The 25,278-nt window shown below is 45.0% G+C and overlaps 2 protein-coding genes across 4 annotated transcripts in view; both read right to left on the bottom strand.

The window, feature by feature from the left end:
• The window catches only part of GYS2 (glycogen synthase 2), a 41,074-nt gene extending 37,713 nt beyond the window's left edge, over positions 1-3,361 (bottom strand). For both annotated transcript variants that reach the window (XM_041464755.1, XM_041464756.1), the window contains exon 1: positions 3,241-3,361. In XM_041464755.1, coding sequence (XP_041320689.1) covers positions 3,241-3,361 — 121 coding nt within the window. The remainder of the gene's footprint in view (positions 1-3,240) is intronic.
• An 11,118-nt stretch (positions 3,362-14,479) lies between these two features.
• LDHB (lactate dehydrogenase B) lies at positions 14,480-25,054 on the bottom strand. Of its 2 annotated transcripts, none has more exons than XM_041464744.1 (8): positions 24,897-25,054; positions 23,415-23,546; positions 20,481-20,598; positions 19,804-19,977; positions 17,852-18,025; positions 16,488-16,605; positions 15,528-15,651; positions 14,480-14,829 (listed from the first exon to the last, which is right to left on the bottom strand). In XM_041464744.1, exons 2-8 carry the CDS (start codon positions 23,538-23,540, stop codon positions 14,662-14,664), a joined length of 1,002 nt encoding a protein of 333 aa, XP_041320678.1. In that variant the 5' UTR covers positions 23,541-23,546; positions 24,897-25,054; the 3' UTR covers positions 14,480-14,661. The 2 variants fall into 2 exon arrangements, with proteins under 2 accessions (XP_041320678.1, XP_041320679.1); XM_041464745.1 differs by lacking the exon at positions 24,897-25,054 and adding an exon at positions 24,376-24,550.
• Between the last annotated feature and the right edge of the window lie 224 nt (positions 25,055-25,278).

Genomic DNA, 25,278 nt, shown 5'->3' with positions numbered 1-25,278 from the left:
ATAGCTTGGTAGCCACTTAAAGCTTTTAATGGTCTTCATGCTATGGAGGAAAGAAACCACTCATTTTTTCCACAGCTGTATGACCAGACCTTGCTTTACTAGAGCATGATGGCCAGGAGAGAAAGAAAGAGTTAAAAATGCAGATCTCCCCCAGGATTACCACCAGATTTGTGGCACTGCAGCTGACTGGGACCCTTCACTGCCTGCATTTTTCCCCTTCTGCCACAGAAACACTGCAGATCCACTTCACATGGGGTTTTGCCCATCACTGAAAAGACAACTAAAGTGAGGGAAATCTCACAAAAAAACCTAGGCATTTCTTATTTCTTTGGCAGAGGACTTTCAATGCCAGATGATTTCAATATTGTTTTTTGGTTTAGGTGGCAAGTTCCCTCTCATGACTTGGGGGAAGGGTGAGGGAGAGTGACATTGGCAGATGAGCCTTTTTTATTTCCCATTTTCTCCTTCAGCTACCTTATCTTTGCTTGCTCAGACAGAGTAGAGTGTGAGCCGTAACTGAGAGGCCAATGTTTTCTGTGTCAGAGGTTGTAAATTAGCACAAGCTGCAGCCAGGACAGAAAATGCAAAAAGGAAACATGGAGGAGTAGAAACTCTGCCTTGTTAGAGCACATTTTAAATTATCCATTCTTAAAACAAAAGGAGACAACTTCCCTGTTCCAGCTGCTGACAAAGAAGAGATGAGACTCTGAAAATAATGGATACCTACAGATCTCTGAGCCCTGAGTCCATACAACCATCTTCTTCCCTACAGCTGTACCTCATGCCTCAGTAACAACCAGCACCATCAGGGAAATGCCATGGAATGCTTGCTTCACTTCTACAGAATCAAGTATTCTCCAGTTTGCAGGATCTCCTCACCATCCCTGGCTCTGAAGAGGTTCAGCTCAGCACCTGTGAAAGTCATTGCTTATAGTCTGTGGGGATGGATGTTCACCTGTGAGCTCTGTTATCACCTGACAATTCAGCCTGATTGTCAGTGCCACAAGAGAAATGGAGGGATTATTAAGAAGCAGCACTGGCCAAGGAGGAAATGTATCCAAGCACCTGGTGATGCACCAAAATTAACACAAAGACTGGGACTCTCTCCTGTGGGCAGCAGCAGCTTTACACCAGCTCAGAAATGCAAACCAGCTTCAGGCTGAGCTTTTCTGAGATTCCTTTGCATTGCCAGAAAGGAAGAAAGAAACCTTCATGTTAAATGCTCAAAATTAGCTTGTCAGGCAATAAATCCAGAAAATTTTTATCTTGCTCTCTATGTTAGGAACATATGTAGCAGCACAAACACTAAAATATGCAGTAGAACTAAATCTGTGTGGTCAGTTTATTTCATCAAGTAAACAATTCCTCTTGCTAAAGGAGCTAGGAAATATACATTACAAGCTATTCTTTCCTAACCCTATATATCTTCCGTGATGACTCCCTGTATTTTGCTGTCTACTCTCTCTCACAGTGCCCTACCATTTTCCCAGAACTGTTTACAAAAGTTAGGTCACCAGAGACCAATTCTCACCATGTGACTTAGACATTCAATTGCCTGGAAGATACAGAAAAAACCCCCCAAACCCTCAGTATCAAGAATTTGCCAGAAAAATAGGATGAAAAAGGATTATAAAAGGGATTTTGCACAGATGTTTCTAGTCGAGCTTGGTTAATGGAAACTTTGCACAAGGTCAGATTCTAATGAAGAAATTGTTTTCCATTCCATGTTCCTTCAGCCCTGTCTGAATATATGGGCTTGGAAAGTGGTGTAAGCAAAGGCACATTACTTTTAAACACACTGAATAAAACTGACTTTATTAATATTAATTCTCTCATAAAATGTGTGAATAGTAAATTTTAGCTGTGTCAGTTGATTTGGCGCCAGTGAAGTCAGCCAGAGCTCTATGGATGATTAAATGATTCACTATATTTTGTACATGCTCTGGAAAAAACTAATTGGGTTATCTCCTCTTAAATGTCTTATGTGATATCTACATCCACTGGGTCCAGATGACTCAGAAAATATGTATGCTGTGGAGCTCAGAGATGTTAGTGAGAACTCCTGAATTTCCTAGATTTCTGCTGCCATCTGCTTGCCAGAGCCTTACTTATCACACACACTGCAAAAATGAACGCTGCATGCTCCAAGGTGTAATTTAGTAATTTAACTCTAAAAGCTTAGGCTGAAGCTACTGAAAAAAAAACACACAGGGATTCAAACTGCCAAATCTATTCTGTCTCATCTCTAGGTATTGATAGGGCTCACTACCATAAAAAGAGCAATGTGAAACAACATAAATTATCACAGAACAGTAATTCCAGTTTCCCCATGGAGATAAACCCCAGTACTGCCTGTTCCACTCACACACATTTCCTCTTTAAAGTTAAATTCTTAACAGTTTACAGATCCCCTCTCCTGATTAAACTCTATTTATCTGCCAGGACAGTAACACACATGAGGTCAGTACTTTACTCATACTAACTCACTTTTGCAGTGAAAATGGAAGCTTGCAGAACTACACCTACCTGAACGGGGATGATTTGATGAATGAATTAGAAATTAAGGCAGGAGGATTTTTGCCTAATAAGCAGCATGACCTTTGCCTGACCAGCAGCAACCAATGAACAAATGAGGCCCCTGTCTGGCACCACCTGTGTTTGCAAAGAGCAGTCCAGAAGAGTTTCAGCTGGCACACAAAGGCCACTGATCATTGACTCCTGGGTTTTGTTCAGTGGCTGTAACACAGCTCTATTTATTTATTCCCCTTCCAGACCTGGTCTCTTCTCCACAATGCTCTAGAAGGCTGAGGGGGGACTGTTAAACTGCTGTGCATCTGATCTCTGTTGTACACCTCATTTCTCATGTTGTACAGCTCATCTGATCTCTGTTGTACAGCATGACATTCCTAAGTGAATTTGCATGGAAGGCAAAATCTAAGTATGTACAAAGCAATTTATATATCTGCACACACAGACTTATCACTTAGATGTTCAAACCCCCCCTCTCCCTGGTGGTAGAACACAAAAAGACACAAGAGACATCCTGGCTGTGCCCATCCCACACAAACCCAGGCAGATGCAGCCCACACTCAGCACGCAGTTACACACCTGCATTTCTTCCAATCCAGCAGTTCTGCAGCCCTCTCCAATCTCCCTGTGAATGCCTATCTTCTCCAGCCCTTCATCCCTCCTTCCACTCCTGAGAAAACAGCAATACTAACCCCCAAGAGTGGTACAAACCTTTGTTGGTAACTTCCCAAGAAATTTCGAAGAGCAACAAATCCTCCATGGGCAGGTCTTCATCCTCACACTGAAGAAGCCCATTCAGAGATGTCATGGACAGGGATCTTGCCAGTGGCATTTTCTTCAGCCCCTGAGTGCTCACCACACAGGCCACAGCAGTCAGCAAAGTTCCAGGTCCCGTGGCAGTGCTCTGCAGTTCTGGTTAGAGCAGAGCACTGTGTGCTGGGATCCCAGGAGAAAATTATTCAGATAGCTGGGAGCTAAGGGGTTTAAACTGTCTGACCACCAGCATTAAATTGGCTCAGTGAAATCCTCAGGGCTTGAGAAGCAGCTGCTGGAAGAGGTAAGAATTTAACACTGACCTGAGAAAGGCCTCAACTGTTTAGGGGCCACAGCTCTTTCTTTTTCTTCTCTCAGAAGGAGGTAAAAAATTATTTTGAGCTTCTGAACCACAGTATTCAGTATCCACCAGCACCTCAGGGACAGTTGACATTGGAGGGTTGTAAAGTCAGCACCACCCTACCACTCTGAGCCAACTCCAACAGGGAGGACACTTTGAGTTCACCACCTGATTTCAGTCCAGCCCCTGAGTCCTCCCCTCGAGACACACCCTCCCCTTACACCCGGGGAGTTTTCCTTCCTGCTGGCTATGTGCAGGAGTAAGAGTAGACTCATTTAACACGATGTTTCTCAGGTTCCTTGCCAGATTAAATGCTGTTACCTTTTCTTTTTCAGTTCAGCAGTCTGTAAGCCTGGGTTTACCTCATCTCCTACCTCCACAATTATCTCAAGCTCTGCTCCCAGGACTCTGCATCATCTGTGGGCTGCTTTAGCAACTCTGCAGCCCTGCCAGCTTTTACAGAGCTACAAAGGCTCTACCCCTGTGTTGGCATGCTTTCTTCCCCTCCTTGCAGTCCTGTCCCTGATTTTCCACCTGTTTTTTCTAGGGTTGTTTTTTTTGTTGTTGTTATTTTTGGGGTTTTTTTTTCTATGCTGGCCTCTGGGCCCATGTCCTCCACCCAGGGAGCTTAGTGAGTACTAAGCCAGGGCACAGCATGCCCCTGTCTTCTCCAGCACAGAGCTGGGATGCTGCAAGCACTGAACACACATCTGCCGAGATGCTGGTCCCTAACTCACAGCCTGAGATCCTCACAGCTCCCCAGAGCAGCTGCCTGCTTGTTAGATGCTTATTTTACACATCTGGTTGAGAAGCCAGTGCTTCTGGGACAGCTGTGCCAGCTGGATCTGATTCTGAGCTTAGACCACAACCTGCCCAAAACCCACAGTTCAGCAGGGAGCAAATCTCCAGGTGAACTCCAGGACACCTCTGGCACTGTGGAGAATACCATTGCACTGGCTGGCATGGAGGGAAAGGCTCTGAGCTCACCTAAGGCAAAACAAGTCCATGACAATTGGTTTAGGAGACAGGCAGCCCGTCAGCATAGAAGACATAGACATAAGTCTCTTGGACATAATACATAATGCATGGCACAGGTGAGCCTGCCTTAAAGAACCTATCCCCCAAAATACTTGCTCTTCCACTTCCACCCTCTGTGCCCTCTCTGCATTCATGGCAGTCAGACCCATCCCTGAGCTAGTGGATACAGCTCACTGAATAAACCTAAGGATGCAGAAAGCTTTATTTGCAGAGTTAAGAATCGGAGCTGTCTCAGAAAAGAGCCTGGTAAGAGGCCAGGGAAAGGTTCACGGGTTTATTGGCTGAGTGTCATTTTGTCTCAATGGTTTGAGTTGCCCTATTCACCAGTTTCTAAAAAAAAGGCCTGGCCAAGAATCATTATTTTTGGAGCAGCTGTGGCTTTTACTACCTGGAGTAGGTAGGAAACCAGATCATCCACTAGCTAAAAAACCATGCTATTTAACAGAAAAACCAGTAGTACATTAAGGCTCACTTAATTTATGAACATAAGATCTGCCCAAGTCACAGTTTCATACCTTTCCTGGGACATTGACGCTGAGGGTGAGGCCTAAAGCTGCCAGGTGCACAAAGGCCACCTCAGGTGGGGAGTGGAGAACAGAGAACAAAGCAGCCGACAGGTTCATCCCCATCCCACAGGTTCTCTTCACCCTATGTAAATGAATACACAACCAAACTTCTCCTTTTAAAGGTGACAGGAGTGGAGTGAGCCCCTGGCACCCCTCACTGACCACAGTGAGTGTGATCACCTCACTGTGAGTAAATCCCAGGAGCTGCAGCATCCCCGAGGGAAACCTGACGGATTTGTGGGTGTGGGGGACCCATCCCCACTGCTGGCTGGGTGCCACTGTGCTCTGCAGGTCTTCACACAGCTCTCAAGGTGCTGAAATCAAAATTGTTCACATCAGTTACCTCTCCAGGGACCACAGTATCACAGAATGGTCTGGGATGGAAGAGACATTGAAGATCTCATTGCACCCCCTGCCATGGGCAGGGACACCTTCCAGTATCCCAGCTTGTTCTGAGCCCCATCCAGTCTGGCCTTGGACACTGCCAGGGCTGGGGCAGCCACAGCTTCTCTTGCCACCCTGTGCCAGGGCCTTTCAGCTTAAACCCATCACCCCTTTTCCTGTCAATCCAGGCCATTGTAAAAAGTCCCTTTGCAGCTCTCTTGTAGTGTCTCTTCAGTCCATAATAAAATCACCCCAGAGCCTCCTCCAGGCTGAACATTCCCAGTTCTCTCAGCCTTTCCTCATAGGAGAGGTGTTCCATCACTCAAAAAAAACCCCTCTAGTAGTGATGCCAGATAACCAGTGGCACTGGTTCACTGACATACCAATGTCCCTTTATTAAATTAAATAGGAAAAAAAGAGTGTTTGTAATCTCTTCTACTGGGCCCTTGTAGAAGAGAGAACAAACACTTCTTCAGGTTTATCTGTTGCCAATCAAAACCCCAATCAACTGCTGATGTGGAATGGTCACAGAAACTCTTCACCTGTAGAACATTCAGGAAGCAATGCTTACTTTGCACTGTTTTTCTTGCTCCTGCAAGGCAAACGCCACTGTTCCTGCTTCCTGCCTCTCGGCACCACTCCCATCCCCTCTGGGCTGGGAACCAGAGGCAGATCTTCCAAGAGCCCCCTCCCCCACGCCGCTGGGGCGCACGGGGGAATGCAGGCACCCCAACCCCAAGGGAGTAGCCCCCGACCACACGCAAAATGACCCATGAAACACACTGAGTTTGAAAACAAGAGCCCCCTCCCCCACGCCGCTGGGGCGCACGGGGGAATGCAGGCACCCCAACCCCAACCCATGAAACACACTGAGTTTGAAAAATGACCCATGAAACACACTGAGTTTGAAAAATGACCCATGAAACACACTGAGTTTGAAAACAGCCAGCCGGGCAGCACCCGCAATCCGCTGTCGAGCCACGCTCCCTCCACGGTGGGACAGGCTGTCCGCAGGGTCTGATGCGAAGGAAGCTGGCGGGACAGACGGGGTGGGCGGCGAGGGTGGCACGGGTGCCGGGATCGGCTCTTGAGACGGTCCCGCGGGCTCAGCGCCGTTCTCGGCATGCTCCTGCACTGCAAGTGGGTTGGCTGGGAGCGGCGGGACCGGCACGGGCGGCGGGGGCGCATCCCCCGAGTCTTCTCCGGGGTGCGGACGCTGAAGCGCAGGCGCAGTCATCAGAGCCGGCGGAGCCGGCCCGGGAGGCAGCGGGACAGGCACGGGGGGCCGGCGCGGCTGCAGGACTGGCGCCCAGGGCATCCTCCGGCGGGCAGACAGCCGGGGAGACACGGCCCGGTCTGCGCACGCTCCAAGGGCACAGAGGAAAACTCTTGCTCAGCCGTGGACCTTGCTGGGGGGTGGGGATGGGGGTGGGAACTGCGGTTCGTCTTCTTCGACAGGTTCCTCTCCTGCCGTGTCTGGTGGGAAGGGCGCACGGCTGTGACAGTCGGCCACAAAGTCCAGCACAACCTCTCTTTGCTTCATAACACGGAAGAGGGCTGAGAATGCCGGATAAATTCTTGGCAGCCCAAGACACCGGCCAAATTCCCACTCAAAAACAGACTCCATGAAATCCCAAATATCTAAATTGAGGGAGTATATCAAATCTGTAAAAAATCCATGGAATTTTGTCCATTTGAAAAACTCATAAAAATGTCTCTCCAACATATTGATTCTGTCCTTGCGCCCCCACCTTTGCCAGAGGTTAATAACTTTCTCATCTAATGCAGAAAATGGAAACTGAGTTTCCACAGGTATCTTTTCCCAGATCTCAAACACCATCCTGTGAAGGGCAGTATTTGCAGGAAAGGAAGAGTTAACAGTACCTTGAGACAGTGTCCTTGAGGGTTTATCAGCTGCGCAGCTCTGCTGCTCTGCGGTCTCTGGACACGACGTCTGGGAAACTTCAGAACGTTCTTCGGTCTTCAACCTGGCTGTGAACTCTGCCCACCTTCAGGGTCTCGGTTCTTCAGCTCCAGGCTGGACTCTGTGGTCACTCCTGGGGTGACCATCAATGCCACACGTTCAGAGGTCACCAATTGTCATGTCAGGTGCCCCATGTGTGGAGATGCGAGTCTGGACTCCCATGTCTTCAGAAGGCTGGTTTATTATATTATGATATATATTATATTAAAATACTGTATTAAAAACTATACTAAAAGAATAGAGAGAAAAGATTCATCAGAAAGCTAGAAGGAACAAGAATAGAATGAATAACAAAATCTTGTGACTGCTCACAGCCTCAACACAGGTGGCTGTGATTGGTCATCAATTGAAAACAATCCACATGGACCAATGGAAGATGCACCTGTTGCATTCCACAGCAGCAGATAGTTATTGTTTACATTTCTCTCCTGAGGCTCCTCAGCTTCCCAGGAGGGAAAAATCCTAGCAAAGGATTTTTCATAAAATATCATGGCTACACTCACATAGTCTGTGGTTTTCAGGTTCTTGAGTGTCACATTTTTCCAGCTTCTGTTTGTAATAAGATGATAATTCTTTTACTATTTGAATTTGACAAAACATGATATAATTCCTGAAACCTTGGTGAAGGAGTTAGAAAGAATGGTCAGATACCATGAGATAATTCCACAAGCACTTGAGTGAACCTGAGAGCAACTCACCTTTGGCAGTTTGGAGATTATAACTGATAAAAAGTGCTCAGTAGCACAGTGAACATCAGCATTCCTTCGTATTCTGAGTACATTTCATTTTATCCAATCTGCGTGTCTTAAAGAAGGAAGGGTTTTTTTCAGTTTTTTTCACACAATGCCATCCAAAATTCCTGCTTTTCTGTTAGTGAGGGAAAAGTATTTCAAGTGCCCAGAAAAAGCAAGCTCCAACAGATAGTCCAGAAACTTTCATCCCTGTAAATGCTCTTAATTGCAAGAGGGCAAAGGGCTCTATTAATTATATTTATGGCCTGCAAGGATTAACTGTGGGATATTTGGGGCGCAGCTGTAGTTATCTCGGTTTAGGGCCATAAAGAAGGTCATGCGTTGCTGTGCACATATAGTAAGATAAAATAAAAGCTCTTCAGAAGAAAAGCTGTATTCTGACATTAAGAAGGGCAACCTTTAGCTGTCCTCCATGTGAGGTGCAAGTGCTGAAAGGGACACTCTGCTGCCACTAGAACAATGTGTAATTTTTGTCACAGAGGCAGGGAAAGGTTGTGACTATGATCATGCAGTTTGCTCCTTTTTCACCAAACAGAGGTCAGTTGCTGAAGTGGGGAGATGGAAACATACCAGAAAGACTAGTTTTTAAAATACAACATTGATTAAACTATTTCCCAGAAATATGGAAACCAGTGAGACTGGTTTTGAATCCAGCCTAGCTTTTCATATTGTTCTTATCACAAACTGTACAGATGCCCTTTGGTAATACATTATTCATTGTGTTGCGATTCTGCCAAATAGCAGTTGTTACCCCACCAAATTCTTTTTCAGCCCACAGAAACAAAATAATTTTCATTGCAAGAATACTGGACAATAAGAAGGCTGAGTTTGCAAGGTCTTTGAAGAGAAATATACAAAGTATGTGTTTTGTTTTCCTCAAATTTCCTAGAGTTCTAGGAGAGAGCAATGCAGGGACGATGGTGTGCATTCTGCCCTACCTAAGTCTCATTTTGAGACTGTTACCTCTAGGACTGGCTTGCTCTGAACAGAACTGTGGTTTCCAGGTTTGCCTAAACTAACTGTGGGGGAAAAAATCAGACATCGATGTTAAAAATGCATAGATATTGAGTCAAATTAGAGAGGAGGAAAGGACAGGGGTTTGTAGCAGTCACTGATGCACACACACTGTACTTGTGACACAGAGCAGTAGGTTGCACTGATGGTATTCACATGAGTTCTCCAGAGTCCCTGTCGTTTTGTCATTGCAGAGGTTAGGGGAGATCAGGGAGGGGCTCAGAAGTGCTCTAGGGACAGCCCTCATTGTCTGCCTGGCAGCAAGTTCATCTCGTTCCAGCTGAGTAGTGATGGCCGTCGCTCCTGCCCTGTCTGTGCAAGGCCAAAAAATGCTCCAAATCTCCCACAAGTGGAGATTTTTTTCTTCCAGGTAGAGGACAGGCACGTAGAATAATCCTGTGAAACAGCCAGGAGGCAGAAGGGGCTACAAAACATTTGATGGGACACAGTGGATTTTTCTCAGTGACACCTGGTATGTGTTGTCTGAAATTAGGAATTTGGGAGTGCATGGACTTCAGAACACACCAAACCAAAGACATTCCTATCAGCTGGTCTGAGAGGCTGACCTTCCCACCTTTGCAGACTATTTTGGTCTCTCGTCCAGGAGTGACAATGAGAGCCATCCTGCAAATATCAGCTTGCCATGGGCAAGTTTAAGGTTAATATTTTTGGAATTTGCTTTGGAAAATTATGCCAGAGTAGCTTGGCCACTAAGCTGGATCCTGCAACTTGGATATAGATCAGAATACCACCATCCTATTTAAAGTTTAAAATAAATGCTGTGATGAGCAGATATCCCTCTGAGGGACAGGACAGCTTAATGCATAATCTATGCTACAATTCATGTGTGCCGTTTTCCCATGTGAGCAGAGATTTGGAAGTGTTGCCTTTTGAAGTCACCTCACTCCAGGCACCTGAAATGACCTCCTGACAAAGGAAGGACATACAGCTCACATTCTTGGAGGGGGAGCAGTGTCCCTGTCTGTATCTCCAGGTAGGCACTAGGCATTAGAGACTAAAAAAATCCCACTAATTCTACTGGTAAATAAATGCACAGACACATGCAAACAATTTCTGAGAGACACCAAGACTTTCTGTGTGATGTCTGACATAGCTGTGACTTGAAAAATAAAATGTTAAGACTAATACACTGTTTTGCCTCTTTTCTACTGTTCAATGCCGAGCCCCCACCTATAATTCAGACTCAGGTACAAAGACACAAACCCTTTCAAAGACATGCACACATGTATTTGCTTTGATAATGGTTCATTTCCTGAGGTCAGCACAGTGTTTGTATTATATTTAGCATAGGAATTTGTCAGTAGGTTGGTGTAACTTGTGGTATTTTCTCCTTAACTAAAAGTTGTAATTACAGAGAGACAGAATATCTCACTTGCTAAATATCATAAAATGACAGAATGGTTTGGGTTGGAAGGGACCTTAAAAATCACCCAGTTCCAACTCCACTGCCCTGGGTAAGGGCACCTTCCACTGTCCCAGGGTGCTCCAAGTCCCATCCAATCTGGCCTTGGACACTTCCAGGGATGGGGAAGCCACAGGTTCTCTGGGCAACCTGTGCCAGGGCCTCACCACCCTCACAGGGAACAATTTCTTCCCAATATCCAGTCTAAACCTCCTCTCTGTCGGTGTGAAGCCATTCCCCCTTGTCCTGTCACTATTTGCTCTTGTAAACATATGCTCTGGAAGTTTCTGGTTTTGTCCTGACTCCTTTGCTTACAATAGTTCTTTTCCCTTTCTGTTACATCAAAGTCAACACTTCCCAGATTTGGTTTTTTGTTGTGATTTTTGGGGTTATTATTTTTGTTGGGTTGGCATTTTTTCTTGTGTTAAAATGCTCAGACTAGGTATGAATTCTTATTACATCTATTATCTTGAGTGACCTTGGAGGAATTGTTGTCAGGGCTGGCAGCAAGTGGCCACTGCATCATTTTACCTCTTTGGCTGCAAACCAAGGTTTCTATGCTTTGAAAGACTATGCTGCAAACAGAGGTGCAGTGCTGAAAGAGGCATTTCCATTCATTCAGCTGTGGTAGTGAGGACTTTATAAAAAACAGGTTATGCTGTGATAACCCTTAAAATTAAAATTTATCATACTGAAATTTAACCCCATTTGACAAACCACTTAAGCATAAATCCTGCTCTGTGCAATAGAGGCACTTGAGCTAAGGTCAGTGTGGTCTTAACATCTCTTCTGCTTCCTTGAGAGCCACTCTACTGACTTGAATGCACTTGAAATATATAAAAATAAGATATTTCTGCTTATTCTTCTGTCTTTTATCTTAAAAAAACCCAACCAATCAAACAAAACCCTGCAATGTGCAGAATCAAACCAGTACAGAAGTAACGTTAAAGTTATTTCCTTCTGCACAGCAATTTGCTACAGGAAAAACAAACTCAGAAAAATGAACAGAACTTCAACAAATATTCTTCTAGACTGATCTTTAGTCAGAGTATCTGGGACTCTGCTACTGTGGGTAGGAAAACCAAGTTTGATGTGGTTCTTAGACTGATTTCCAGTGATACTGGGAGAGTATTCCAGTATCTGGTACTGGTGGAGACTGCTGAGTGAACAGAGACTTTGGAAATCTTTGTATTTCTGTCTTATTGTCCAAGATAAAGAATTCACAGAGAAAGCCGTATCTCAAGCAAAACTGTTTTTTTTCTGTTCCCTTTGTATATTCATTTAGTGTATCTCACAGAACAAGAATTATCAATATTTCCTTCCAGAAATCAGTGTTGGAATAGCACCTTCATGCTATTTTGATAGATTTTCTGGATTTTTTTTACCTCAAGTATTGAATGTGTAAACATACCTAACAATGTTGAAGAGCTATTAAAGAGAAGGCCATAAAGAAAAAGGTATTTACTCAGAAATCTTATTTTGCATAGCCACTGCCTGGTCCTTGTTACTTATGTTTGCAGGTAAATTATTCATTTCAGACATTGAGCAAATCCAGCCCTCCGGAGCCTGACCTCTCCAACAGACCATTCTAAGTTAATGATTTGCACAGCTCCCTTGCTGGCACAGAATAACAACTCACACAGCAATGGTATCTCAGGAGCAGTTTATAAAAATGTAGTACACCACAGGGACTGGTGTGGATTTTAGGAAGGCCCTGGCTACTGTAGTCTGAAAGGCTTTGGAAGTTTTGCCTTGCATAAGGCTGGATTCACACACATGCGTTAGGGGAGAACTGTTTCTAGAAGAAAGAAATGCCCAAAATTAGACATTGCCCTGGGAGGCCACAGAAGCACAATGTAAGGATCTGACTCCTAAATGTTTCTGGGCTACTCGCACACTGACATCAAGGAACTCAGAATCCACATTCCACTGAGAGTTTGTGGCTTAATTGGTCTGACTTACACCTGCAAATCAGGGGAATTAGCATTTCTTTGCAGCACAAGGCTAACATGAAGTGTGTAAATACAAGGTAACAGGAACTCAGTGAGCAACTGAAGTCACCTAATTACCATAAACCACAGTTCTAAGTTAGTTGGTATGAAAGTCACATAAGCCCTGCAAGTCTTCAAAATACATTTATAAAACATTTTCATCCCTCTGCAGTTATGTGTTCTTTTTAACACTCACTGTTTAAATGTGCCTTCAATTCCATGTCCCAGTTTTATCCATCAGTGAGAAATCCTGTTTACTGTAGCCAGGTGACCTTCAAAAATCAATATATAACACCGCCAGAAGGGGAAAGGATCCATTCCCTGTTCCCTGAGACAGCTGATGCCTCTTCATGCACATCAAGAATCCCTCAAGGTCCCAGAACACAACTTTGAATTACTTCATTGACATCATGATAACAGTGTAAGAACAAAGCCAGGAAGGAACTGTGCAAGGTTCCTGTACTAAATGTGCTCAGGTGAATTTTCCTAATGGGTGTGTCCTGAAAAGAGCAGCACCTTGTGCCATTTACCTCCTAAATCCAGCTGATCATGAACAGCTTTTAGCAGGAACTTTAATCCATCCAGGTGTGAAAAGCCTTCCAGTAAGATCTACACACCAAGCTAGAAAAGCAGAGACTATAATTTTCTCTCTCTTATTGGCAAAGAAGTCTGGAATTTAGCCTGTAAGAATAAAACATCTCCCGAAGTCTCCCTGGGATACCCTTTGTAAATAATGCTGCCAGCAGCATCCCATGCATATTTCAGTAACTACATGATCCTTACTGAATCACAGAAGATAACCTGCAATATAACACCTACATGACCTTCCCTTTTTAAAAGGAACTACAAAAATTAAGCTACCCGCTTGTGAAAGTGTTTTAGTCCAATACTCAGAGCATTTTAATGCAGATAGAAAAGAGCTTTAAATTGCGCCAGCATAGTCTCAGACCATTTGTTATGAAACAAAACTTACACGCCCCCCAAGACACATGGATTTGACACTGTCTGTCCCCTGGACATTTAAGTTGAGCAGTTATATCTTACGGTTAATATTTACTCCATAATGGTAAGTGATTAAGAAATAAACTTTATTATTTTTTTTTAAATCTGCTCCCCTTCCAAGTATATAAAGCCTTAAATCTCTAAATTTCAGCATGATTGTTAAAGACCCAGCTTGCCTTGTCTAATAAACAAGACCAAAACCACAACATTCCAGTCTAGGTCCAGAAAAAACCCTTGAATTTTGGATAATCAAATAGAAAATATTGTTTTTTGAATTATAAGAACTAGGCACCATTAACAAGCAAAGAATTTAATCCAGAAGAGGGAAGGATCTATGGGACTCTTTCTATGCCAGTGGCATACAGAACCTTACTGCTGGCATATTTTTGGCCGGTGGCACAGAGCCAAATGCTCATTCCATTTCCTCTACCCATCAGTATGAAGTTCTCTATCAGAAACAGGTCTGGGAATGAACTTCACTTACTCAGCACCTGGACTGAGAAAAGCCTCACAAAATGGTGCTAGTGAAATCCCACCAATTCACTCTTACCACTTTGTTTCCAACGTTTTAGAAGGACACATCAAGTCTATGCTTCCATGAAATCTGTGGCAAACACTAAAGGAAAATGCCAGAGTAAGGCAGAGAATTTACATACTTGAAAGAGTCACTAAGACAACCAAAGATGCTTGAAAACTGCTTTATTTGTTTGCCAGGCTTGTGCGTTACAGCAAGTGTAAGCTTAGCTACCATGGACAAAAGTCTGGAAGAACATTTCATGTTCACCGTTGAGATATATAGTGAGTAGAGCCCCCATCTGCAAACAACATGCTGTTTTTCTATTGCTGGAACCTAACATTCACAAGTTACAGATCCTTGATATCCTTCTGGACGTTCCACAGTGTGTCTGCGCTCTTCCTCAGCTGGGCCACCTCATCATCCTTCAGTTTTTGGTTGATGACACTTGTCAGGCCAGAGGCACTTAGGACAGAAGGAAGGCTCAAGAAGACATCATTCTGAATGCCATACAGGCCCTGCCAAAAACAGAAGAGATCAGACACATGCCTGTCACCACAGATCTGTGGTTGGTTTATGTTGCAGGGTACTTCCTCAGAGCAGAGCTCAAAAACTATCATTTTACAACCTGCAGAAAAATTTCAGCCACAATAAATTTAAGAACATAAATAGTATAGAGCTGTTTCGGACCAAATGCCTGGCAATACCAAACAGCTGATGGCAGAAACCCCACCTTCAAACCTCTCTCTCATTTCAGCAAGGAGCTGAAAAGATTCAGACACAGAATTAGGACAGGCCAACAGAGGGAGCAGTTCCCCCTGCTCAAAGCCATTGCTGCAGCCGAGGTTGTGGAGCTGGTACAGACCACATGCAGCCAGTTATACCAGCTGTAAAAGGACAGTGGCTCCTGGAATCACAGCTGGGCCTCCAAGAAATCTTCCACTTTTACACTGGAAACTTCCTTTCAAGGAATCTCCATATGCTACACATGGCAAAGCTTCACACAAAGGTAGTTCTACACAGAGAACAACTTTTTCAGCTCCATACTTGTGACAAGAATAGGGCTAAGAGGTCAGCCTAGAAGAAACAGATGCCATTTGAAATTCAAAGTAGTACTTTACAAAGCTTCCTTCATTCAGCACCTTGCTAATAGAGGCTATTTCGCTTGTCCAGAACAAAAAAGAGCCAGAGTGTCCCATGAGCCCCCAATTCTTACCTTTACCAGAGTAGCAACTGAATGAACCCGGTACAGGTTCTTCAGGATGGTCTCACAGAGGTCAGCCACACTAAAACCAATAGCCCAGTTTGTGTATCCCTTCAGTTTGATCACCTCGTAGGCACTACAGAAACATTGAAATACAACTTCATTAAGATGTCTTCAAGCAAGTCACTGCAACTTACAAGTCTTAAAACCAGTGAATGTTAGCCATTTAAAAATTTTCAAACTCCTGAAACACAGTGTACGTTTTGGAATTAAAATGTCCAAGTTATGTGTTTCAACATTAGAGGATAAAGCATAAAATCTACATTATCCCCTATGCATAATAAAGAGTCCTGTTGTTCTCATAGGATTAGCTGAAAACAAAATTAGTTCCCATCTAGGAAGAGATCCTAGTGTTAAGTAGAAAACGACAACTATGCCTGACAAGCTCTCTGTTTCAGTCAGGGGCACAATGGAATAAGCAAACATTTAGAGTCAAATCACCACTCCTTCCTGAGGTTTTTAGCCAACATCTGCACACAGTTTATCCCAGTGAGTGTATACTCATTTCACAAAAGACTTAGCAACATGTAGTCAGCTGTACACAAACTCTCCTGCATCCATGAACAGCATTTTCCCCAATTCCAACACTCTGCTCATAGAAACACGCTACCTTTCTCTGGACTTGTGCCATTCGAACAAAGTTACCCATTGAAGAAGCTCCATGTGGGAAAACAAGCACCTACAGCTCTAGGTGCTCCAGCACTTGAGTAGGTTTGTTATGCAATAACTTGTCTCACTGTGGGTAACAAATCTTACCAGCAGAAATCCTGCGTTTCTGTGTTTAAAAAAGCACACTCACTCAAGGAACCCTCTACTTCAGAGGTCATGAAAGCTGCACCAGAACAGAGGCAGAGTGCAGACAAACTGTTGTCACCATGGCATCCATTCACATTATCCCCCAGGTCATCATACCTTGCAACCACTTGCTTGTGAATTTCTTTCCAGTTCTCAGGATCTTTGTCAGTTCCCATGGCAGGGTTCAGCTCCTGGAGGGAGACCCCTGCCACATTCGTTCCACTCCAAACAGCCACTGCAACAGAGGCAGGACATCAGTGCCAACAGCACCTGGCAACTCCCCCTCCACCTCTCCTAGCCAAAATAATTGGAAACAAAGGAGGAGCAGCAATGGTTGAGGCAGGTTTTACGTTTTTATTTAGCTACAGTTAAATCTGAGAACTCTGGGAGTCAAACATGAGACTCTTTTAGTACTGGCACTTTAACAAGTCACTTGTAACATATGATAGCAGTCAGAGCCTGGAAGTTTCTGAAGTCAGAAACATCCAATTCTAGTAAAAAGGCATATTTTAGCTACCTGGCCTTTTAGAACTGATTTTACTCAAAACTGCAGCATTTGCAATTTCACTAATCAATATTAGGACTAGCCTTCAAGAAGTCTGTTCTTATTTACACAACTAAGAGGGTAGCAATATGCAAACTTAGAATATCAAGACAGGAATTTGCACCTTTCCCTGCATCCTGGAAGCTCAGAGGCAGGTTCAGTCTCTTTTTCTGAGAAGTAAGCAGGAATTTGGAGTTACTTCAAAGCAAAAGCAGCTGTGACAATGACACAGGATAAGCTCTGCATGTGCTCAGCCAAACTCTGCTTTCATTGGTATAGAGCTGGCTACAATAACTGCTGCTGTTGATCAGACACTGTACTTTGATCAAAAGCAATGGGACAATGAAGAGGTGGCTCCCTTAGAAATACACAGCATGAAAATATAAAGTAGTAACAATCTACATAAATGTTCTGCTGCAGCATTTCAGACTTGGAATGAACTGAATTAAGACAGATAAATTTCTTTGATTTCACATTTTAAAACTATCTTTGCTTTAAACAGCAGGGAGAAAAGTCACAAAATAAGGTAAGGGATAATTTTGTTAGCCTGGATATGGACTGTTAGAATAACAAGCTCTGCTATTGACCTAGCAAGTGCCGATACTGCTTTCAGAGGAGAACTGTGCTACAAGCTATGGAATGGTACTCCAAAAACTGAGGATAAAGAGAAGAAGCAATCTGTAGCCTTCACAACACAGCCTTACAAAACTGGCCTTTTCAGTTCAGGCTTTAATCATACAGCCACAATCACATTTATTAAATATGTGTGGATAGATTTCCTGTACTTCTCTCAACTCTAACCTTCATAAAAATACAGCAAAGTACCAGTTACATGAGCTCAACTGCAGCTGTTCCTTCAGAATCCTGTAACAAACCTCAGGCCTCAACCTCTGCTATGGTATGGCTCATTCCCAGGGAGATCAGAACTGCTCCTTACCACTGGAATCACCATGCTCTCCCAAGATCCAGCCATGGCAGCTGCTTGGATGGATCCCAAGTCTCTCGGACATCAGATAACGGAATCTGGCTGTGTCCAGATTGCAGCCACTTCCAATCACGCGGTTTTTTGGCAACCCACTCAGCTTCCATGTGACATAGGTTAATATATCCACTGAAAGGAAGAGCATGCAGGGCAAATGAAACTCCACTTACACCAAGAGTGCTCCAACAATTACCTTACTGAGAGTAGCAGGGCAATCAGGAGGACTCAAAACACAGTTGTGCTCACTGATCAAGGAATTTTGTATCTGACTGTTTGGTGGATGAAAATGCATGTAGTGCTTGAAATTTTTAACAGTAGCTTGATGGGTCCTAAGAAAATTTGAGGAAGGTCTTTAGAGATTAGATTCCTACCAGCTAAAGTTGGACACGTTTTTTTTTGGTCGCAGTTAAAGCCCTAGGGCATTCAGAACTGGGACTGATCTCATGTGGCTAAAACATTCCAGTAATTTCCTGAATAACGCTCCCTTCCATTTTACCATCACAACAACAGGTTAAACAATTTACAATCAAAAGTCTGAGATTTACATACTCTTTGTAGTTGATAATTCCTTCCATTTAATTTCTTTATTTGTGCACTAAGCACCTTCTACATCTACCACCTCTGCAGCATGAAAACCCAGATGAGCAATGTGCTTTAGCTGCATGTGTTTCTAAAAATACAGTTTTAGGAAAAAACCCAAAGCTAAGTAGGGAAGACAAAAAGATGTGAGCAGAGAGAAAAACCTCTAATTCACAGCTCATAGCTACAACAATAACCAGGCTGCAGGAATTGACTCCAACTCTGAGGAGCCAGGCAGTTCTCAGGAGGGAACACATTTGTGTACCCAGATCTGAAATGCATCATTTGCTCTACTCAGGTACCAAAGCACAGTTCACACCTCACAAGTGGCAGGTTCCCTACAGCCTCAGCTGGGGCAGGGAAGGGCATCAAGGTTACACCCCGCAAAGTTCCTTCTCATGGGTTCACTATATAAGACTAGCAGACAAAACTCCATGCACTGAGAAAACAAAGGATTATAAAATGAATTCTGAAAAAGCAACATGCAATTCTCCTCCTGCAGCTGCTCTGCTGGAGAGAAGTTGACAGGTTGAATTCAGCCTTGCTAGAACAAGAACAGCCTAATCTTTGCCTCAGTTTGGTTTTCAGGTAAGTGCTTAGAACTGCTGCAAGGCTCAGAACACTGGCTGACTGTAAACCAGATAATTACTTAACCCCCAACAGAGCATGCAATGGTTCCACTCTGCCAGGTTTTCTTTAAAAGCAGTGTCACTTCATCACCACAGTTCTTCAGCAGTGGTTTCAGATGTTGAATTAAGCAAAGACAACCCTACAGGGACACCCTACAAAGCACATCAGAATATTTACAGTCACCTTTAGACATCCAAATATCCAAGCTGTCTCTGTGCAATGAGATACTTGCAAGTGAATACACAAATATGCATAATTAACTCTTTTTTTCTGTTTTAATTGAACTGTGGAGTACAGACAGCCCTTGTTTCACCATAGGCTTCAGCATGCAAATTCTTTTTTCTGAAAATATAGCCACCACTATAGGGCAAGTTCTTCATGCTGAAAACCAGCCCTATCCTATCCAGACACAAAAGCTATCCATTAGAGATAAAAAATTTAAACTTCCTACTCCTTAAGCCAAAGTATGCAAAGAACTTAAGTATTTATCACAAAGCATTCTTCTAAAATATGGACACCATGGCAAGTTCTGAATAAAGAGAGCATCAGAAAGTACAGAGTATTTGTCTGTACTCTCAGATGTCCACAAAAAGCTATTAAGTTTCAACAATTTGTATTTGAAAAGATTTTCTGAGAACTAACTAATGTTTTATCTTGTCAAACCAAATCTGTAAGTATTTAGGAGAAGACTGCATTACCTGGGTTGGAAACCACCAGGATGATGCAGTTGGGGCTGTACTTGACGACCTGAGGAACAATAAATTTGAAGACATTCACATTCCTCTGCACCAGGTTGAGCCGACTCTCCCCCTCCTGCTGACGGACTCCTGCAGTCAGCACCACGATCTTGGAGTTGGCAGTGACAGCATAGTCTAACCAGAACACAGGGTAGAAGATACACAGTGTGTTTAAAATAATTCCACTAATTCCAGTAGCATTGTGTTAATAGAGGAGTTAGAGGGAGCTTCTGCACTCAAACCATTGCATTGCATTGCATTCAAACCCAAAACCCAAAACATCAGTTTGAAAGCCAGCAACATCTCCTAACACTGACCTGATATATCAATACGTGGATGTTGAGAGTCCATTTAGCCATTCTGACTCTTATTTCCACTATGAAAATAATACTATTTCTTCTACATAAAGTTTCACTAAAATAAATTTTACTAAACAAGCCCCAAATTGTAAAGAGATGCAAGAGAGAGCCCAGCTTAAGAGCCACTCCCATTATGGTGTTCATCTGAACTCACCCCAACTCACACACTTCACCTTTTTCAATGCCAAATCCTGAGTTCATTAGGACCGTACAACTAATTCTCCACTATTAAGCAAAGTCACAGAATATCAGTGTTAAATCAAAGAAACTGAGGTGCACCTTTGTCTGCCACGATCTTGTGAGTGTGAAGGAACACGCTCCCATGCTGCAGGTCCATCATTTCTCCTTTCAGTTTGTCTTCCATAACATCAACCAGAGCAAGCTCATCACAAAGACCCTGAAAACAACAAAATTTGGAGTCAATGAAGCAGTTCACATGCATTTTAAAGTTAACCCAGAGCAGAGCTAAATTACATTTTAAAGTAACACGTTTCATCCATCTGAAAGCATCTCTTCTCTAAATAATCCAGCACTAACTTGGTGTTCTGATGCGTCTCACTAAGTCAGAGGCTACTATAGCACAGATTCATGAAACCTACTCAGACTTTCCAAAAAAGGTATCATTTGTGGAGAGTTTGAGTGCACAGCCAATCCTTGGCTAGGAAAGCACGTCTCAATTTAGTTATTACCTCTGGAAAAAAGTTGCATCTTTCAGAATTGCAGCAAACCCTCTAAATCTATTCAGCAAATAGACCTGTTTTAAGTATTTAAATATCTGGAAGAACACACCATCTAATTATCTAGTAAGTATTCTCTTTCAACATGCCATCAGTCAATCCATTTCACAAAAATATACAATGGGAACAGACTTCCTCAACACTGAAATTGAGAGAAAAAGGATTCTTTCGCTATTTTTCTCTACAGGAGCTACTGTGGGATACTCATGTTGCAGAACAGATTTAGCTCCCATTTCTAAATCAGTATGGTAACATCAAAGACTTGTCTCTAACTGAGCAGGAACTAAATAACCAATGTGGAAGTTTTAGAGTCATGCTAATTTATACATTTAATACCACACCAACAAGCTGAAATCAGTATTAGAGCCAAGCATCTTGCACAAGTCAAACCCACATCATATTGGTCGGCAGTGGCTGAACAGCTGGCCAAAAAGGCCAAAGGCACTCCGGCTGTATCAGGAACAGAGTGGCCAGCAGGAGCAGAGCAGTGACTGTCCCCCTGGGCTAGGCACTGGTGAGGCCACACCTCAAATCCTGTATTCTCTCACTACAAACCTACTGAGGGGCTGGAGCACGTCCAGAGAAGGGAACGGAGCTGGAGCATCAGGAGAGGCTGAGGGAGCTGGGGGGCGCTCAGCCTGGAGAAAAGGAGGCTCGGGGGGACCTTCTGGCTCTCCACAACTCCCTGACAGGAGAGAGCAGCCAGGTGGGGTCGAGCTCTACTCCCAGGGAACAAGGGGCAGGATACACACTGTGCCAGGGGAGGTTTAGACTGGATAGAAGGAAGTAATTCATCACCAGAAGGGTAGTCAGGCTGCCCAGAGAAGCTGCTGGATCACAATCCCTTGTTGTATTTATACAACTTTTAGATGTGGCACTTGGGGACATGCTGGACTTGGCAATTCTGGGTTAATGGTTGGTCTCAATGATCATAAGAGATATTTTCCAGCCCAAATGAATCTATTACATTATTATAATTCAGTTACAAGAACCAGATGGTTTTCTTACGAAAACATTTTATACTGCAGCTTATAGTTGTGAGAGAGTAAAAGCAGAAGCCTGACTGAAATAAACTCCATGTCATCATCCATGCTTGAAGAATTTAAAACCAGTTCTTATTTTGGGTTTGGTGCATACTGTTCATTAACAGTAAAACTTTGTGCTTAGATATCTGACAAGACAGTTTGACCCTGCTTAGAGAAGTGCATTGAATGAATGCTGAATTGTGGTTCAATTTGTGGTAACATCACCTGGCTCCTCCAGAGGATACATCAAAAACTGATTTCAGACCATGAGAGGCAACCATGTGCTTAAAAATGTAAATATAAAAACCCACAAGGAACTATCATTGTTTTTCCATTAAATTTCTTCTTTACTTATTTGTTTTAAAAATAATTTGCCACTTTTGCATCAGTTTTGCACTTAAGTTTCACTGTGGCCTGCTCCTTCTGTCAGTTTTTCTTTGCTCACAGGGTTCATGAATATCAGCAAGTGATATAACTTTTTTTTTAATATATATAATTAAACATGCATTAAAACATGCATCCTCAGGGTGATACATCAGAGGATCATCTACAAACAAATTACAGATGGTTTATTTGTACAAGCAAGATTTTTCATCTGACTGTGAGCTACCTGATTTAAGATCTGCCCCTGCAAGAGTGCAGGGCCTATCTGTTGGTGCCTTCTTTTAAAAACAACAAAAAAAGTCTGCAGTTTCTATCTGTCTTTTCAAATTTAATGAATTCACAATATTCTCTAAAAACAAAGTGCAAAGTACAAGACATTCTCATTGATTAATAAGCCTTTACTTTGCTCAAAGACTGCATCATGAGATTTGACAAACATATCCCAAAAACCAGTAGCAGGAAAAGTCATAATAACCTCCAAGTCCAGTCCTCTGTTTTTTGTTATTTAAAAACTAGCCAACACCTCTCTGGAAAAAAAATAATGTCATATAAACAAGCAAAAAGGGTTTAAGAGAAATCAAGAAGCTGCTGAAGGGGATAGCAGTATTTTCAGCTACTAGGGCACATATTCTTTAAAAGAATAAAAAGCAAACACTCTTGATTGCTATCCTGTATTTCACCCAGATTTTGGCTCTGTCCCCATTCTTTGCCCAGCAGAGCTCCCTCACCAAGCAAACTCCAGCTTTGTTGTGGAAGAATAAAAAATTAAGAAGAGAATGAGAAGTTTGGCAGGGGCTGCGGAGTCATTCCTAACCTACATTTTCCCAGCAGCCTGGAAAATCATTCTGCCTAATGAGACATTTTTACTGCTAAGCACACACAGAAAGGTGACAGAACAAGCAGAGGCTGAATGTGGAGGTCAGGCTTGTATGTCACTGCTTGCTTACCCGAGCTGCTAATGATTCATTCCTGTGCCAACCTCCCAAATGTCCCACCTTTTGCTAAGACAGGCAGTGCAGAGCACGACAGTACGGGGACTTGGAGAGCACACTGTCCTTGAGCCGTACCTTTCCAAGGACGCTGATAGCAGCAGCCATCCCAACCTGGCCAACCCCCACAACCGTGATCTTGCTGTTGGGGAGCTTGGCTCCCTCCGCAATGGGGCTGATCAGCTGGTCCTTGACAGTGGCCATGGTGTTCTGTGAGGAGAGACGGAAAGATGTGGATCAGAGCAAGCGAGGGGGAGCTGAAGGCATGTTCTGAATGGAGGAGTCACCTGCCACAGCCCGGTCTAGGTAAGGCAGCTCCGGGCACGGTGCCCTTGCTCGCAGGGCTCCTTCCCAGCCACGAGTCACGACACACCACCCACACACCCTCCGCGACCACGGGACTCTACGTCCCTGCTCCCCGTGTGCCCAGACAGAGGCTGGCAGCACACCCCGCCAACGCCGTTCCCAGAGCCGCCCGTCACAGAGTTCCATCAGCGCTGCCAGGCCCTGGGCATTCACCTCTCGGCACACCGGGGCGCCGGGATGGAACTCCACGAGCCAGCCGGGCCGCAGAGAGCGGGCTGGGATTTCTCCGGCTCCTCTCCACGGGCCCCCGAGGCTCCCCGAGGCCCACGGCCGCGCCAGGGCACTCAGGGGCCGCGGCGGCACCGGGGCGCCCTGAGCACGGCCGGGGACCAGCCCGGAGCCACCGCCCGGCTCCGGCCGCCGCAAACCCTCGGGAGCCCAGCTTGGGCCATCCCAGATCCCAACGCTCGGAGCCCGCAGCCCGGCTCCGGCCACTCCAAACCCAAACCTCCGGGAACCGCAGCTCTGCTCTGGCCATTCCAGACCCCAACCTGAACCCTCGGGAGCCCGGCCCGGCTCCGGCCACCCCATGACCCGTTGGCCACGCAGAGATGCTCGGCCCGCGGCAACGGCCGAACCCCGGCGGGATCAAGCCGCCTGCGGGAAAAGTGGCGGGCCGGCTGGGCGGCCACCCAGCACCCCCTGTCCCGGAGCGGGGTCTCCCTGTACGCACCAGGCAGCGGGAGCAGCGCGGATGCGGCGAGGGGAGCGCGGTGTGCGGACGCAGTGAGCGCTCCGCAGCGAAAGGGGCGCGGGGCTCGGGCAACGAGCGCTCCGCAACAGAAGGGGAGCGGGAGAGGCTTCGAGAGTGCGGGGCTCCGGGCTCGGGCAATGACCGCTCCGCAACGGAAGGGGCGGGCCCGACGGCGCGGCTGGGGGGAGGCGGCGGCCGCGCTCAATCCCCGCCAAGGACGGAGCCTCAAGGATGTCGCTGCTCCGCCCCGGTCCCGCAGTGGCGCAGGGCCGGCGCTTGCTAGCCCGTCTCTGGAGCTGTGTCCCTAGGACACCGCTGGGTGCGCGGCCGGGAGCAGCGATGCTGCCGGGGGTGGCCGTGCGACACTGGGCACTGGTGGCCTCGGCAGCTTCACTTTCACAGGGAACGACGGGGCTGTTGGTCCCTGGTGTCACAGAGCCACAGGCTTGGCCAGAAGCGCTGCAATCGACTTAAAATATGGCAGAAATAAAGCATTTTACCTGATCTTTCGGGGAGAACTTGCTCAAGTTGGGCTTATCTCCTCAGTCAGGGGTATCTTGATTTTTGCGCTCGCTGATTTCTGCCCTGGGCCTGACTCCGGTGGGATTTTTGGAGGTTGGACGAATCCCTCCTGGAGGCACAGAGCGATGCCTCGGCAGGAATAAGGGATGTAACTTAAGGCAGGCCAACAAAGAATGTAACCTGAGTAGAGCCACCACCACCGCGCGTCCTCCCTCTCCCTCGGTCTCGGCCAGACCCAGCACACTCACTCTTCGCGGTATCCCAGTAGGGCATCCCTTAAAGATGGTAATAAGCGTGAATGTAGTTTAACGCCTTGTTAAAGTAATAAGCACATCCGACACTGTAAGTAGCAATAAGAGT

This window comes from Pyrgilauda ruficollis, unplaced genomic scaffold (genome assembly GCF_017590135.1).
Source record: "Pyrgilauda ruficollis isolate IOZ18807 unplaced genomic scaffold, ASM1759013v1 scaffold183, whole genome shotgun sequence".
NCBI classification, from domain to species: domain Eukaryota; kingdom Metazoa; phylum Chordata; class Aves; order Passeriformes; family Passeridae; genus Pyrgilauda; species Pyrgilauda ruficollis.
The sequence above is the reverse complement of the archived record's forward strand: the minus strand, read 5'-3'. Positions and strand labels throughout refer to the sequence as shown.